Here is a 12292-nt window from a genome sequence, read left to right on the forward strand (position 1 = left end):
ATGTACCGCAAAGCATGACGGGGCTGCTACTAGCTATCTGTTTGTTGCTCTTCCCTTACAGTCGTTCTCATTCACTTCGCTTTTATTCTTCAGTATGTTTTTTTTTTATATTAAAGGGTGTTTGACCAGTTTCTATACAGTTCACAAATACCATTGAGAAACGTAATTTTTCTTCATATAACCGAGCTAACGCTAGCAAGGGGCTTTTTTACTGCTTCTGGGAAATGTGGTTCCTGTTTAGGTTTTCGTCATCAATCGGTGTTATAGCTGTTTGCATCACTCCGCAACGCAGAGAGCTTGGTAATTCGTCGTTTCAAGAAAAGTTATGACTTTTTACAGACGTTAAAGGTACAGGTTGAGGACGGCATGTCAATTGTACAATCGATATTGAGCTGTATGTCAAATGATGGTTTGAAGCATCGTCCCTTTCACTTGCACAACACGTTGTTAAAGGAAACATTAACGTTAGCTTAACTTGTCTGCAAGGAAAGGTAGCAGCAAAACGAGCTGGAGGCTGTGTAAAAGGTTAAATATAGGGCTATTAGCTTCATCAGTTGTTCTGCTGATTCGACAGGCACAATTCAAGATAGTGGTGTCGGCTAGTAAGTCTTAAGTGTGAGGTTCGCGATAACAAATATAATTTATTCCCTTTATTTCAGGGATGGCCGGGGAGAAGAGCGATGATGACATAGTCTCAGAGTATCTGGGGCAGAACCCGCTGGTGGCCAAGTGGGTCGACACCTTCAGGGGTTACTTCGAGAGCAACAAGCAGTGGTTTGCTCGCAGAGAGTTTATCCTGAAAAATATGGAGGCTTTCCCAACCGTGGAGCCTGGAGTCTCCAACAGCAGCCTGGACAGGCTGCTCTCTTTGTCCATGGTTTGGGCGAATCACGTTTTCCTCGGCTGCAGGTATACACACACACCATAACATCACAGCATCAAGCAGGGATAAATACAAGAAGGCACAAAGATGAGTTTATTATCTTTTTTATTCCCCCTGCCACCAAGGTATCCACAGGTTGTCATGGACAAGATCCAGGAGATGGGAGTAGGGATAGTTGTACAAGATCCTCCAGTTCACAAAACCACAAAAGACTTGGACATGGCCAAAGGAAAGCGGATTTTGCATTCTGGTAAAGATACTGTCTGCATTGAAATACACCATTCATGTGTGCAAGTTCCCATTAGGATGAAACAGACACAATCAAAGTATGTTGCATGGTGCTCATTCTTTTGAATGTGTATTGAAATGTACCAAGAGTACATCCTTGAATTGTAACAGACATTTGCAAAAGTACCTGCACCTTAAAACAATCCATGCATATCAACTTGTTGCTGCTTACAATCTCAATGGTCCTTCTTAATTTTGAACCTGCATTCACTGACCTCAATCCAGGGCCCCAGTGTGATGGTAAAGCATAGGTCCTTTGCGTCCTGAAAAGTTCACAGAAGTCATGGACACAGTACACATGAGACTTCCTTAATGGCACAGTAAAGTTTTAAATGCCATTTGTGAATGGCTGAGCCTGTGATTTATAGATACCGATTAATGACTGGCGTTTCACAATTATTTTATGTTTATATTATACTCTGTGGAGGGATTAAAATGCAAATTACCATCAGTTACAGCTATCTTTTGAACTGTGCCTAGAAATATTTCAGTATTTTGATACATTTCTTGGCTCCTGCTTTTATATCAAATCATGACTACAAATGGCTCTTAATATCAAGGCTTATTTAAGTATGTTATTTTCCCTTTCTCAACTTAATGAGGAATGTGTCATGGGCTTGGATGGAAGGAATCAATGTTTATTTACATGTTTGAAGTCAACAGGGAAATAATAAATGTGCCTTGTGATCATGTCTAGCATTCAATCAAAGCAGACTAAATCTTGAAACAAATGTAGTCTATAATATGTGTTATCCCAGCCTTCTCACATTAATGTCATTCGTATTATTCTCAGACACGCCCAAGGTATGTTCTACTATCTACTACCATGAAATTTCATCAGCAGAATTTCCCTCTTCTGCTTATCCCTATTGATGCAAGTTCTGGAAGAATATTTCAGCAAAACAACTGGCGAAAATGTGACTGATTTATAAATAATTACATCAGAGACCAACCAAAACTAGATTATTTAGGACTAAGTTCTAATAATATATTATTAATTCCATAAATGGGTTAGACATATTTTAAGATCAAACACTGATCAAACACACTTGTGAACAGACAGCATCAGTGCTTTAAATGACACAGTCATAGTACTGATATGATTTATTGAGATATAGTGATAATTTCTTCATTTGTAAAAAAATGTTCAACTTTTATTTTGCAAAAGCTGATTTCATGGTTTATCATTAAGTGGTCTACAAGATACTAGAAATAAGCCAGTAACAGGCTGTACTACATGTCAGTTAACATTAAGTCTAAATATCAGACTGATGTCCCATTTGAGGTGAAAATTCAGCTGACTTTACAATGCAAATTAAAGACTTCTAACCAACAGCATATAATAGAATATTGATGTGAAAAGTGTAATCAGCATCTATACATTGATTGATCGTGGTACACCTGTGAAAGGCTGAGATCGGCTGATTAATTGGGCTGACTGACATGAATCTGTCCTCATTCTGCATTTTGACTGTCACGAAAACAGTACCAGTCAACTTCCCTATGGGGAAAATTGTTTTTGTTTGTTACTAATTTAATTCTAAGTTATTAAGGCTATATTGGATATGAAGACCAAAAAAAATGTACAAGCAGCTATGTTCAAGCTATGACTTCTTAGTTGACAAAGTTTCTCCTATGAACGGTCAATGTCACAGCTGTGATTCACTAAAATCACTTCCACTGGTGTTTTTACACACCCACACCCGCACCCACACCTTAGGCTGCAGTGTTTCCTCATTCAGTGTTGTTTTTCTGTGTGCCCATGTCTGTCCTGCCTCCTTTGTTGTTAGCAGAGGCTGAAGCTGACAGCTGTGTGAAAAGAGCCAAATGTGGGGCAAATGAGCCTGAAAGTCGACCTGCTGGGAGAACGTCTTTATGGCCTGTGAGTCAGAAATCTGGGCCTCCTCCACAGGCTCCAGCGGAGCACCAGCCTTTCTTTAACCGCCTCTACAAGGCCGTGGCCTGGAAGTTAGTGTCAGCAGGGGGCTTCGGTCCAAACTTGGACCATTTTGAAATACTTCGAAGCTGCGTGGAGTCCTGCAAACAGACGCTGACCTGCGTGTTTGTGCCATTAAAGGATATCACAGGCCTCCCTGCAGGCCGCACTCAGAAAGAAGGCCATGTGTGTGAGATTCGCTGTCAGACTGTCTACATGGGCACAGGATATGGCCGCGATGAGGCTGCTGCCAAAGGTATGGCTTCCAAAGAGGCCCTGAAGGTGTTTCAAGGAAGAAAAGTGACAGTAAAGATCGGCAGACGGAGGTACAATGGGAAAGATGTGGAGGATTTGATGTTGTTGGATGAACAGCCTCGGAGTCAGGGCTTTCCTCCTGCACTAAGCTACCCTTTTCAGGCCGAGCAACTGGAAGACAGTTCCTTAAAAAACTGACCAACTGTGACATTCGCTATGGGGACATTAACATTTACGGAACACGGCCACTGAAGAAATTGATGGTGCCGGGACCACCTTATTATGCAGCTAAAAGTACTCACACATCTTTGCATTATGATAGAAATAAAATATTGGAGATTAATCTGTAATCACATAGTCCTATGTTTAGAAATCAATCTGAGAAACAATACTATAAAACAAACTATAATTGATCAAACAGTCATGCTGTAATTTAGATTTCTGTTAACAACAAATGTTAAACTCTAGTGCCATGATTAAGAAAAAAACAATTTAAAACACGATGGAAGATAAACCTTCATTTGGTGATTACGATGAAAGGTTCTGTCAGTCGTGTATAAAAACATTTTGTGTTATAATTTTTTTTTCTGCACCTTTTCTAAATGGAATAATTGGCTGTTCAAACCAGTTTGACCCCCTTGATTCTCAATGTAACTGCTTCTCTTCAGGTAATTTCACAGAATTTAGTTTACATTTTGATTCTCACGAAATGATTGCTCACGTATAAGGGAAACAAATGTCACTTGAACCCACCAGCTACTTTTGTTAACATTCTGATGTGCCATTTTGTTGCCAGGAGATTTCAGCAGTATGATGGTTTGAAATAAGGCTGCACTTTCCTAACAGGATGGTACTGGCTCAAAACTCAGATCAGATATCAGTCTTTATCTTCAATAAAGGGCTGCACCTAATAATCATTTTTTGTTATTGTTTTTTTAATGAATAATATCTCCATGGTTTTCATGATGAAGCATTTTAGAATTTTGCCTGACATAGGAATAAAGTCAATCTGCAGAGCTCCAGGTGATGCTATACATAAGAATCTACACCCAGATACAGATCACCTTGAAAATTAGGATTAAAAGTCTAGTTTTCTTTGATTATTTCATCACATTTACTTTGATGAAATGTTGCTGCTCTGCATTAATATTTCTACTTTTTCCATCTAGCTGACTGTTATAAACATAATTTTAGTCTTTAAGTCTGCGCTACGACAGGCCTTAATTCTACAGCTGTTTTTTGTAACAGGCTTGGATTTGAATTGGTGCACTGGTAAAAGAGCACTGAATCTGTTGGGTACCTGTCATGTTTAATCTTTTTTTTTATTTCACATTAGTCATAAATACTGATGTAGCTTTTATAGAATACAACGGCGTAAACCTAAGTGTGACACACCTGACATGCTCACTGAGCTTCTATTAAATGCTGAAGAGCTGAGTTAAGGTTGCTATGACAATGTGCCAGAGAAGTTGCGATGCACTTGTATCATTTCAGCTTTTGGGCTCCCCGGGTTCTCGACCAAAAATGTAGCCACAAAGTATGTGCAAAGACATGCTAAACTATTCCGCATTTAGTTTATTCTAAGCTCAAAGTCCGCTGACAAATGACCTTCCCTATGGTGACAATACAGATGTCAACGAAAACAGTTGAATATGACGAGTGGACTGCTGATGTTTTTGAGGGTGATGTCCTGCTGTGTTGTGTAATTTTCATGTCCAGTCTGGGTTGAAGTTAAACAGGGTTGCATTCAAGTGTGGAAATCCTACATGTTTACACCTATGGTCCCGTTTTTCTCTATATATTTTTAAATAAAGGATTAAACCAAATGAAGCGCATCATTGTTGCCTATCTAATTTTTATGGTTGCCTGTTTAAACTGAATCCAAATAACTATGAACCCAATCCATGCATGACTCCTTGTATCCTGTTGTGTCTGGTAAATAGGCCAGTCACGCATATTTTCTTAGTTGATACTGGTCTGTCACATACTGATCTATGGGAAGTAAATGATGTGTCTACATCTGCTGGACAGCATGCAACAAATGCTGTTTAGATATTGATAGTTGGTTTAACTTCTGGCGTTGACCTCTTCCTATATAGATGCACTGAAATGTATATTTTTGCAGTTTGTACTTATGCTAAGTAGCGGACTTAGCACCTATAATACCAATTAATAGTACTCAAGTAGAGAATATCAGTTTATTTTTTTGATATTTTCAGTTTTTGTGCCAAAGTATTGCTTGAAAATGTATTTGTTGAAAAACTCTAGCATCAGCCCGACCTCACTTTTTGTTGCCCATTTAGGTGTAAGTGAGACGTGAGAGTCAGTTGCTCATTATAGATGAACTAATTGAGAATGACATCCCCTGAGACTCGAAACCAAGCTATTGTTTGAATCAGACTTTGGCTTAATCATCTCTCTCTATCCGACTGAGCATCTGTGTTTCCACGCTGTCATTTTTTCCCCTCATTAGACAAAATAGCAATGATCGGATCTGAATCACTGCATCCTAATCTGAGCCGGCAGCTGGGTGATTCTTGTGTTTGAAAAGCGGTTGTGCAAATCATGTGTATTAATAATCAAAACAGTGTGTGACTGGTAGTGTTTTAACCTCAAGTCATCACATCACCAAAGGCCATTTGTATTGTGCCTCATAGGAGCAGAGAATAATAATGTGTTTCCAAAGCCAATGATAACTACCCCACATTTTGGTGAAACAGATTTTCCTGTTCCTTGACATGTTTTATCTGTAACATACTAAATGACATTACTATCAAAGCGTTATCTCTTTTGTTGGCTCATTTTCAAGGTGGTTCAGAGAATGGGAGGAACAGATTGTATGTTTAAGTACATAACATACATTTTCCTTTAAACAGGCAAAATTCTATGAGCACAGAGTCCATCGTAAAGGAGTAACGGGTACAGTAGCTGGTGTTTTAACTAAGAAATAGCTTTCTCCGAAAAGTTTTTTGAGCAAGCTATAAGTGTTAGTTAAAGTTAAAAGGCGATAGAACCGTTTTTGTTTTATGTCTGGTGTCTTTCAAATGCAGTATTGTCATTGCAAAATGTCCCAGGCAAAGCATTTTCATTCAATCCATCTGCCATTTTTGAAAATGTAATGTCCTATGCAGAAATGCGCATATTGCAGTTTATGTGATGGTCAGTATTCACCTTTTACAATTTGTTTTACTGACCAAGGTAGGATGAAACTAGAGTTTAACACATTAATCGTTCACAAGGGCTGTTGTTTCAAAACAAACAAATATCCCCTGAACAAATTGTTTAATTTTCACTAATCGCTGATACATTCTACAAAGAACTATTCGTGAAGAGTTCAATTGACATGCTTTTGCAAAATGGACTTTCAGGTGTTCTGTGTCCACTAGAGGGAGCAGTGTTTGCATGTCATCGAGAACATCTAAGTCAGTATCAAAAGATGAGTAATGTATTCTGTCAGGGCCCAATTTAAGGGAAAAATTCCATTCTTTGCTTCTAACCTTAAGATCAACATCATAATCACAACAATACAGTACAATAAGAGTTATACTGCAGTAAAGTGGCATCAAGGAACTTTATAATCACAACACAAATGTAACTGATGACCCATCTGTTGCAGCATGGAACATTGGTGACTGACGGTTCCTTGTCCCTTCCTCTGTGATTACTGTCGCTCAGGTAAGATCTCAATTATGGAATATTGATGTTTAGGCTCCCGACTGTCTCACAAGTGCCCAGCTCCTGGTTATCAAACTGTGAAAAGGCATTGAAACATTCAGCATCAGGATACTTTTTTATGTCAACATTAGTATGAGGTCGGGTGATGTTTTTTTGTTGGTTTCAAGTTCAGATTAAGAATGTAAGATGGCACAGGAGGAGTCCCTCATCCTACTCAACAGCTAAAAACTGAACTTTTTCTATGACGACTTTTTTATGACAACAGATTTACAGAAAGTTATTTTTTTTTATGTGTTCTCTCATGTCTTGCTTCCAATTACCATTTTCGTGTGTTTTCCACACACATTTCTTTCCTATTTTATTGCTTATTCCTTTTACTGTGTATGTGTGAAGCATCTGCTGCTATCTTATATGCTTAATCATTGCAGTTACAATATTTTCATTCTACTGTATCAGCCAGACAGCATTAACCAGCAGAGGCTGGGTTGAGGTCAGTGAACCTGTCAATTTTTTCCCCATTACATAGAAAAATATGTATTGCTCTTTAAAGCTTTTTTTAATTGAGAGATCTGAGGTGTCTGGGATTTGAATAGGCCAGCATATCAAACTGAGTGAAATGAATCATAGAGCTTTACTGGTGTTGTAGGGTCTGCAACATTTCAAAAATTGTGACAACCATGATCTGCTCAGTGCTCACTGAGGTATTAGGTTTTCCACACTGCTCCACTTCTGCTGCTGAATGCATTTGAGCAACAATAGTCTTCTTGTGTCTATCACCCTATCACAGAAGCGACAGCAACTGACATCCCCACAGGATTTGTGAAAGTGTTGACAAAGAGTGTTGACCTTGACAACAGATTACAGTGCAATACATCGCATCTCACACACACAGGACTGTCTCAGAAAATTAGAATATTGTGATTAAGTTCTTCATCTTCTGTAATGCAATTAAAAAAACAAAAATGACTTCATGATATTCTAATATTTTGAGATAGGATTTTTGAGTTTTCTTAAGATGTAAGCAATAATCAGCAATATTAAGATAATAAAAGGCTTGCAATATTTCAGTTGATTTGTAATGAATCCAGAATGTGTGACATTTTTGTTTTTGTAATTGCATTACAGAAGATAAAGAACTTTATCACAATATTCTAATTTTCTGAGACATTCCTGTAGCTGCATTCTGAAAGCAAGCGTTTTCAAAGTTGTTTTGTTGTCATTGTGTGGCAGATATAAATTATGACGCTGACTACATTACTTTGATCCGTGCAGAACCAATAAATCACAAGTCGAGGTTGTAAGCTCCAGGATATGGCTACATGCGCACCAAGGATTACATTTTTTTTTTAAATATTCGACTTGAGAAATTCAGCGGATGCATTATTATGCGGAATAGCGAATTGATGGTGAATTAACTTCAGCCTTTCTCTTCGTGTCCAGATATCTTTTACTACAGTGAGATTTTAGGAACTTTCTAACTGCAAATCATCGAAGTTGCTTCTCTGTTTAGATTAATGGCGGTTTTCTGATTTTGAATATGTGGTGGCTAGTGTTCACGAACCATATCATATCATAAGAGGTCTGAGAGCCCAAATTCCTGTATAGTAGTGTAATACTCCAGAGTCCACTCTTTGTTTTGAAAAAAGAGGAGTATATTGAGAGGCTTTAAAATCCAGTATAATCCACAAGACGTCACGAGATCTTACACTCTGTTTGAACGTAAATGTTGTTGAATTTTCTTTAACTTAGTCTTCTATGTTATATGCTGCAGGGAATCTTCAAATCTTTGCACTTAAGACCTTAAAACACTTTATAGCCTTGACTTTGACACTTTATAGTTTGTATTTCTTATTCTCCACCCTTTTTTTTTACTGTTTATACAATTTCCTACTATTATTTATCATTGTTATAGTTTACTTGAAACTCTGGCACAATTTCCTTTGGGATAGAGAAAGTTGTTCTTATTCTTATTCTTATTCCTGAATAACCTTCATCATCTCCCGCTTATCCTACACTCAGGGTTGCGGGGGTTGCTTGAGCCTATCCCAGCTGTCATTGGGCGAAGGCGGGGTACACCATGGACCAGTCACTTGCAGGGCCACATAAACTGACAGACAACCATTCACTCACTCACTCATTTGAGCCAGTTTTCCCATTTTTTTCAAAATAACCTGCTGCGTGTTTTTGGACTGTGGGAGGAAACTTTAAAACCCTGAAGAAACCCACATCGACAAAGGGAGAATGTGTTAACTCCACACAGAAAGATCCCCTTGTCAGAACTGAAGCTTCCTGCTGTGAGGCCAAAGCACTTACCGATGCGCCACCGTGCCGCCCGTTGTAACTTTTTTCCGCAAAATTCATAAAGCAATGACACTTCCATTTTCATGATGTGTTCTCGCAGAGATAGCAGTGTGCTATTCAGAAAAGAGGCTTATGGGGGAAGCAAAAGTAGAATGTCTGCTAGTATATTCTACAACGATACTGAAGCAGTTTCCCTTGTGAGTATTATTTGATTTGCTTATTCTTTTGTTTTGAAAATGATTCTGAATGACACACAACTCTGACCGGCCTGAGTGCACCTTTGCTGCTTCCACAATTCCACAATCTCACTACCTTTCCCCACTCACTACCTCACCCACTCATGTCATGTCCTAACTCTGCTGTCTCTCCATACATCCTGCCTATTTTTGTCATTTATTTTATTAATCGCTATTTATTTTTGTCACTCTATTTACATCGCTGTTTAGTTCTAGTTGTGTATTTTTCACCCTCACTGTTCCTTGATGTTGCCCATCATCATCCCTGATTTTGTTGTTATTTGTTGTCGTCTGTTGTCTACTTACCTGCTGTCTTTTTATTCTTGGATATTTTTTTTGTCTTGCTATATCCTGTCTTCTGCCTTTCTATTTACATTCATACTCATATACATATTCATATTTATTTCCCTTTTTTTTAACATAACAACTATTACGCTGCTCTGACAAAGGAATTTACTTTCAGTGCGAATTCTAATTGATCATATGACCTATTAACCCTCCCGCCATGATTAACCACCAGTCTGACTGCTGGCGTTTGACGTGTGTTCAGATGTTTGTGTCCAACTATGTCCCTCTTTAGTAGGGAGCGATTCTTACTTAAGATGGCATCATTCATTACCTACTTCATGTCAGCATCCATCATGTTCTCCTTCACCCTCTGCCCCCTTTCTCTTTGTGCCTCCATCTGTTGTTTAACTGTCAAATTACCACAATCCGCCAAACACTGATGCTGATCAGTGATTTGCTGCAGGTGTAATCTGTACTGTAATTGGATTCCCCGGTTAATCAATATCTGCTCCTGTCTGATGCACTGTCCCTGTGCAATAAGTGAGCCAAACATTTCTTTGTGTCAGACAAACCTACTGGATGCTTTTGCTTAACTAGTACATTGAATTAGCTGGATTTTCTTCATCTGCCGATCATTGAAATTACCCGAATGTAATAACAGACATCAGTTTGCATGTGTCAACTGCACAAAAGTGACGCCAGAATTCCTTAGTCTCAATTTGACTCATTATAAACCACAAGCCCACGTGAGCTTTTGACGAATGTCTTCAAAGAAAAGTGTTCCTTTTTGAAATAAAAACCAAAAATATGAAGCAAGAGTTCTCCTGAGGCACAAATGTTCATTACAGCCTGAAATATGAAAGTGTCTAAAGAACACAAGAGCACATTGATAGTCACGCTGGTGTTAATTATGAATGTGGGGATTCTGTGAAGATTTTTTTAACAACTTGGAAAGTTGTTGGAAACCAGGAAAGAACTATTTGGCAATTTTAATGTTTAGTACAATAACACCATGGCAATTACACTATATGGCTATGTGAATTAAATGATTGTCTTAGACTCTGTGATGTGAACAAAAACAACCTGGACCCCGCACAACCCTCCATTCATCTTCCTTGAAAATATAAAACCCTTTTAAAACACTGTACCTCCCGACTGTCCTTGCGTTTGGGGTCAGGCATCACCTCCAAAATATGACAGTCCTCCTATGTATTTTTTGATTTTAAATTACAGAATGGGCTCTCTCTCAGCAGATCCTGATATTGAAGTGGCGTATATTCAGTCTTTGATTATTTAATATTTCCTCTTTATCACTGTTTACATCGGAGGCTGATATCCAAGTCATGAAAATAAATTAGAAACAATAACAAGCTGTAATACATTGAAATGCGCTCTTTTGAGGACATTGAGACTTAATCAAACGACGGTTATGATGACAATGATGATTCACATTATGAATCTTATAAGCATCCAATATGATTTGATTGGGGTAAAAACACATTTTTATAGATTATGCTATAAGATAAATGAGTTGTCCCAATATGGGGATAGATGTTGTGAAAATTAATTTATGCCCAAAGACAATACTCTCTGTCCCTTCTGGGTTCTTACTGATGTCAAATTGATGGGCGAATTTAAACAAGCATGGTAAAGTAAATGACTGATCCCTTTAATCCCCATATGAAAGTAGTCGCCACTAAGTGAAGCTGACAACGTCCCTGAAGGAGATAGCAACAAACAATTTACAGTGACAAAAACACAAAGCGCAATTGAAGCCCCCTGCATCAGTTACTGTCAGCCTTCAGCCAGCATGTGTTGTTTTTCCGTATTCATCATTAAAATCATAAGAAAAAAACAAAAAAGAAACTAAAACCTTTTGTCAACTGTTTTCAAAACACAACTGCTACAATATATTGTAAAGTTACTTCAGCACAAGATATGTTAGTTTTGCAAATCTCAAGCAAATGATTAACATGATCAAATATCATTATGCATGTACGTGTGCATGTGTGTGTGTGTGTGTGTGTGTGTGTGTGTGTGTGTGTGTGTGTGTGTGTGTGTGTGATAGAGAGGATGGATGCTCCTGCACAAGAATGGGTTGGTTTAACATCTATTTGGTCATCACAACACCCCGCCCCAACCTTTTCAGACAAGTTGCTTAGATTTACAGATGTTCAAGAAAGTTAAGTGGAAGAAGTCTCAAATAGTCTGCAAACTACCGATCATTGAGTTTGGATGCAAGACAGTTATTTAACATTAAACAAATACAACCTGATTTAGATTCAGTGCTCCCTCTGACCTCAGATAGCAAGTTGGTTATCCACATCATCAAGCACCGCTTTTTTTGAATTCATGTGTAAGAATTGCTTGTAAGTCCATTTCTGTTTCATTAGTGATAATATTGACGTATATGTACCTCATCCTTTTCTA

General features: G+C 38.2%; 1 protein-coding gene across 3 annotated transcripts; it reads left to right on the top strand.

Annotated features, from left to right (window-relative positions):
• The first annotated feature begins 154 nt into the window (after positions 1 to 154).
• Positions 155 to 5188, top strand: cdkn2aip (CDKN2A interacting protein). Of its 3 annotated transcripts, none has more exons than XM_086143922.1 (4): positions 155 to 300; positions 660 to 909; positions 1009 to 1133; positions 2962 to 5188. In XM_086143922.1, exons 1-4 carry the CDS (start codon positions 225 to 227, stop codon positions 3558 to 3560), a joined length of 1050 nt encoding a protein of 349 aa, XP_086000048.1. In that variant the 5' UTR covers positions 155 to 224; the 3' UTR covers positions 3561 to 5188. The 3 variants fall into 3 exon arrangements, with proteins under 3 accessions (XP_086000048.1, XP_086000049.1, XP_086000050.1); XM_086143923.1 differs by having other exon boundaries at positions 159 to 300; positions 2965 to 5188; XM_086143924.1 differs by having other exon boundaries at positions 256 to 348.
• The last annotated feature ends 7104 nt before the right edge of the window (positions 5189 to 12292 follow it).

Source organism: Fistularia commersonii, chromosome 3 (assembly GCF_037954325.1).
Source record: "Fistularia commersonii isolate RoL2024-O1a breed Wild chromosome 3, RoL_Fcom_v1.0, whole genome shotgun sequence".
NCBI lineage: Eukaryota > Metazoa > Chordata > Actinopteri > Syngnathiformes > Fistulariidae > Fistularia > Fistularia commersonii.

Bases quoted from the DNA above. Each gene is read 5' to 3' on its own strand.
- cdkn2aip (XM_086143922.1), top strand. From the start codon at position 225: ATGTGGTTCCTGTTTAGGTTTTCGTCATCAATCGGTGTTATAGCTGTT. The intron at 301-659 runs GTAATTCGTCGT...CCTTTATTTCAG, and splicing joins TCCGCAACGCAGAGAGCTTG to GGATGGCCGGGGAGAAGAGC. The intron at 1,134-2,961 runs GTAAAGATACTG...CTTTGTTGTTAG, and splicing joins AAAGCGGATTTTGCATTCTG to CAGAGGCTGAAGCTGACAGC.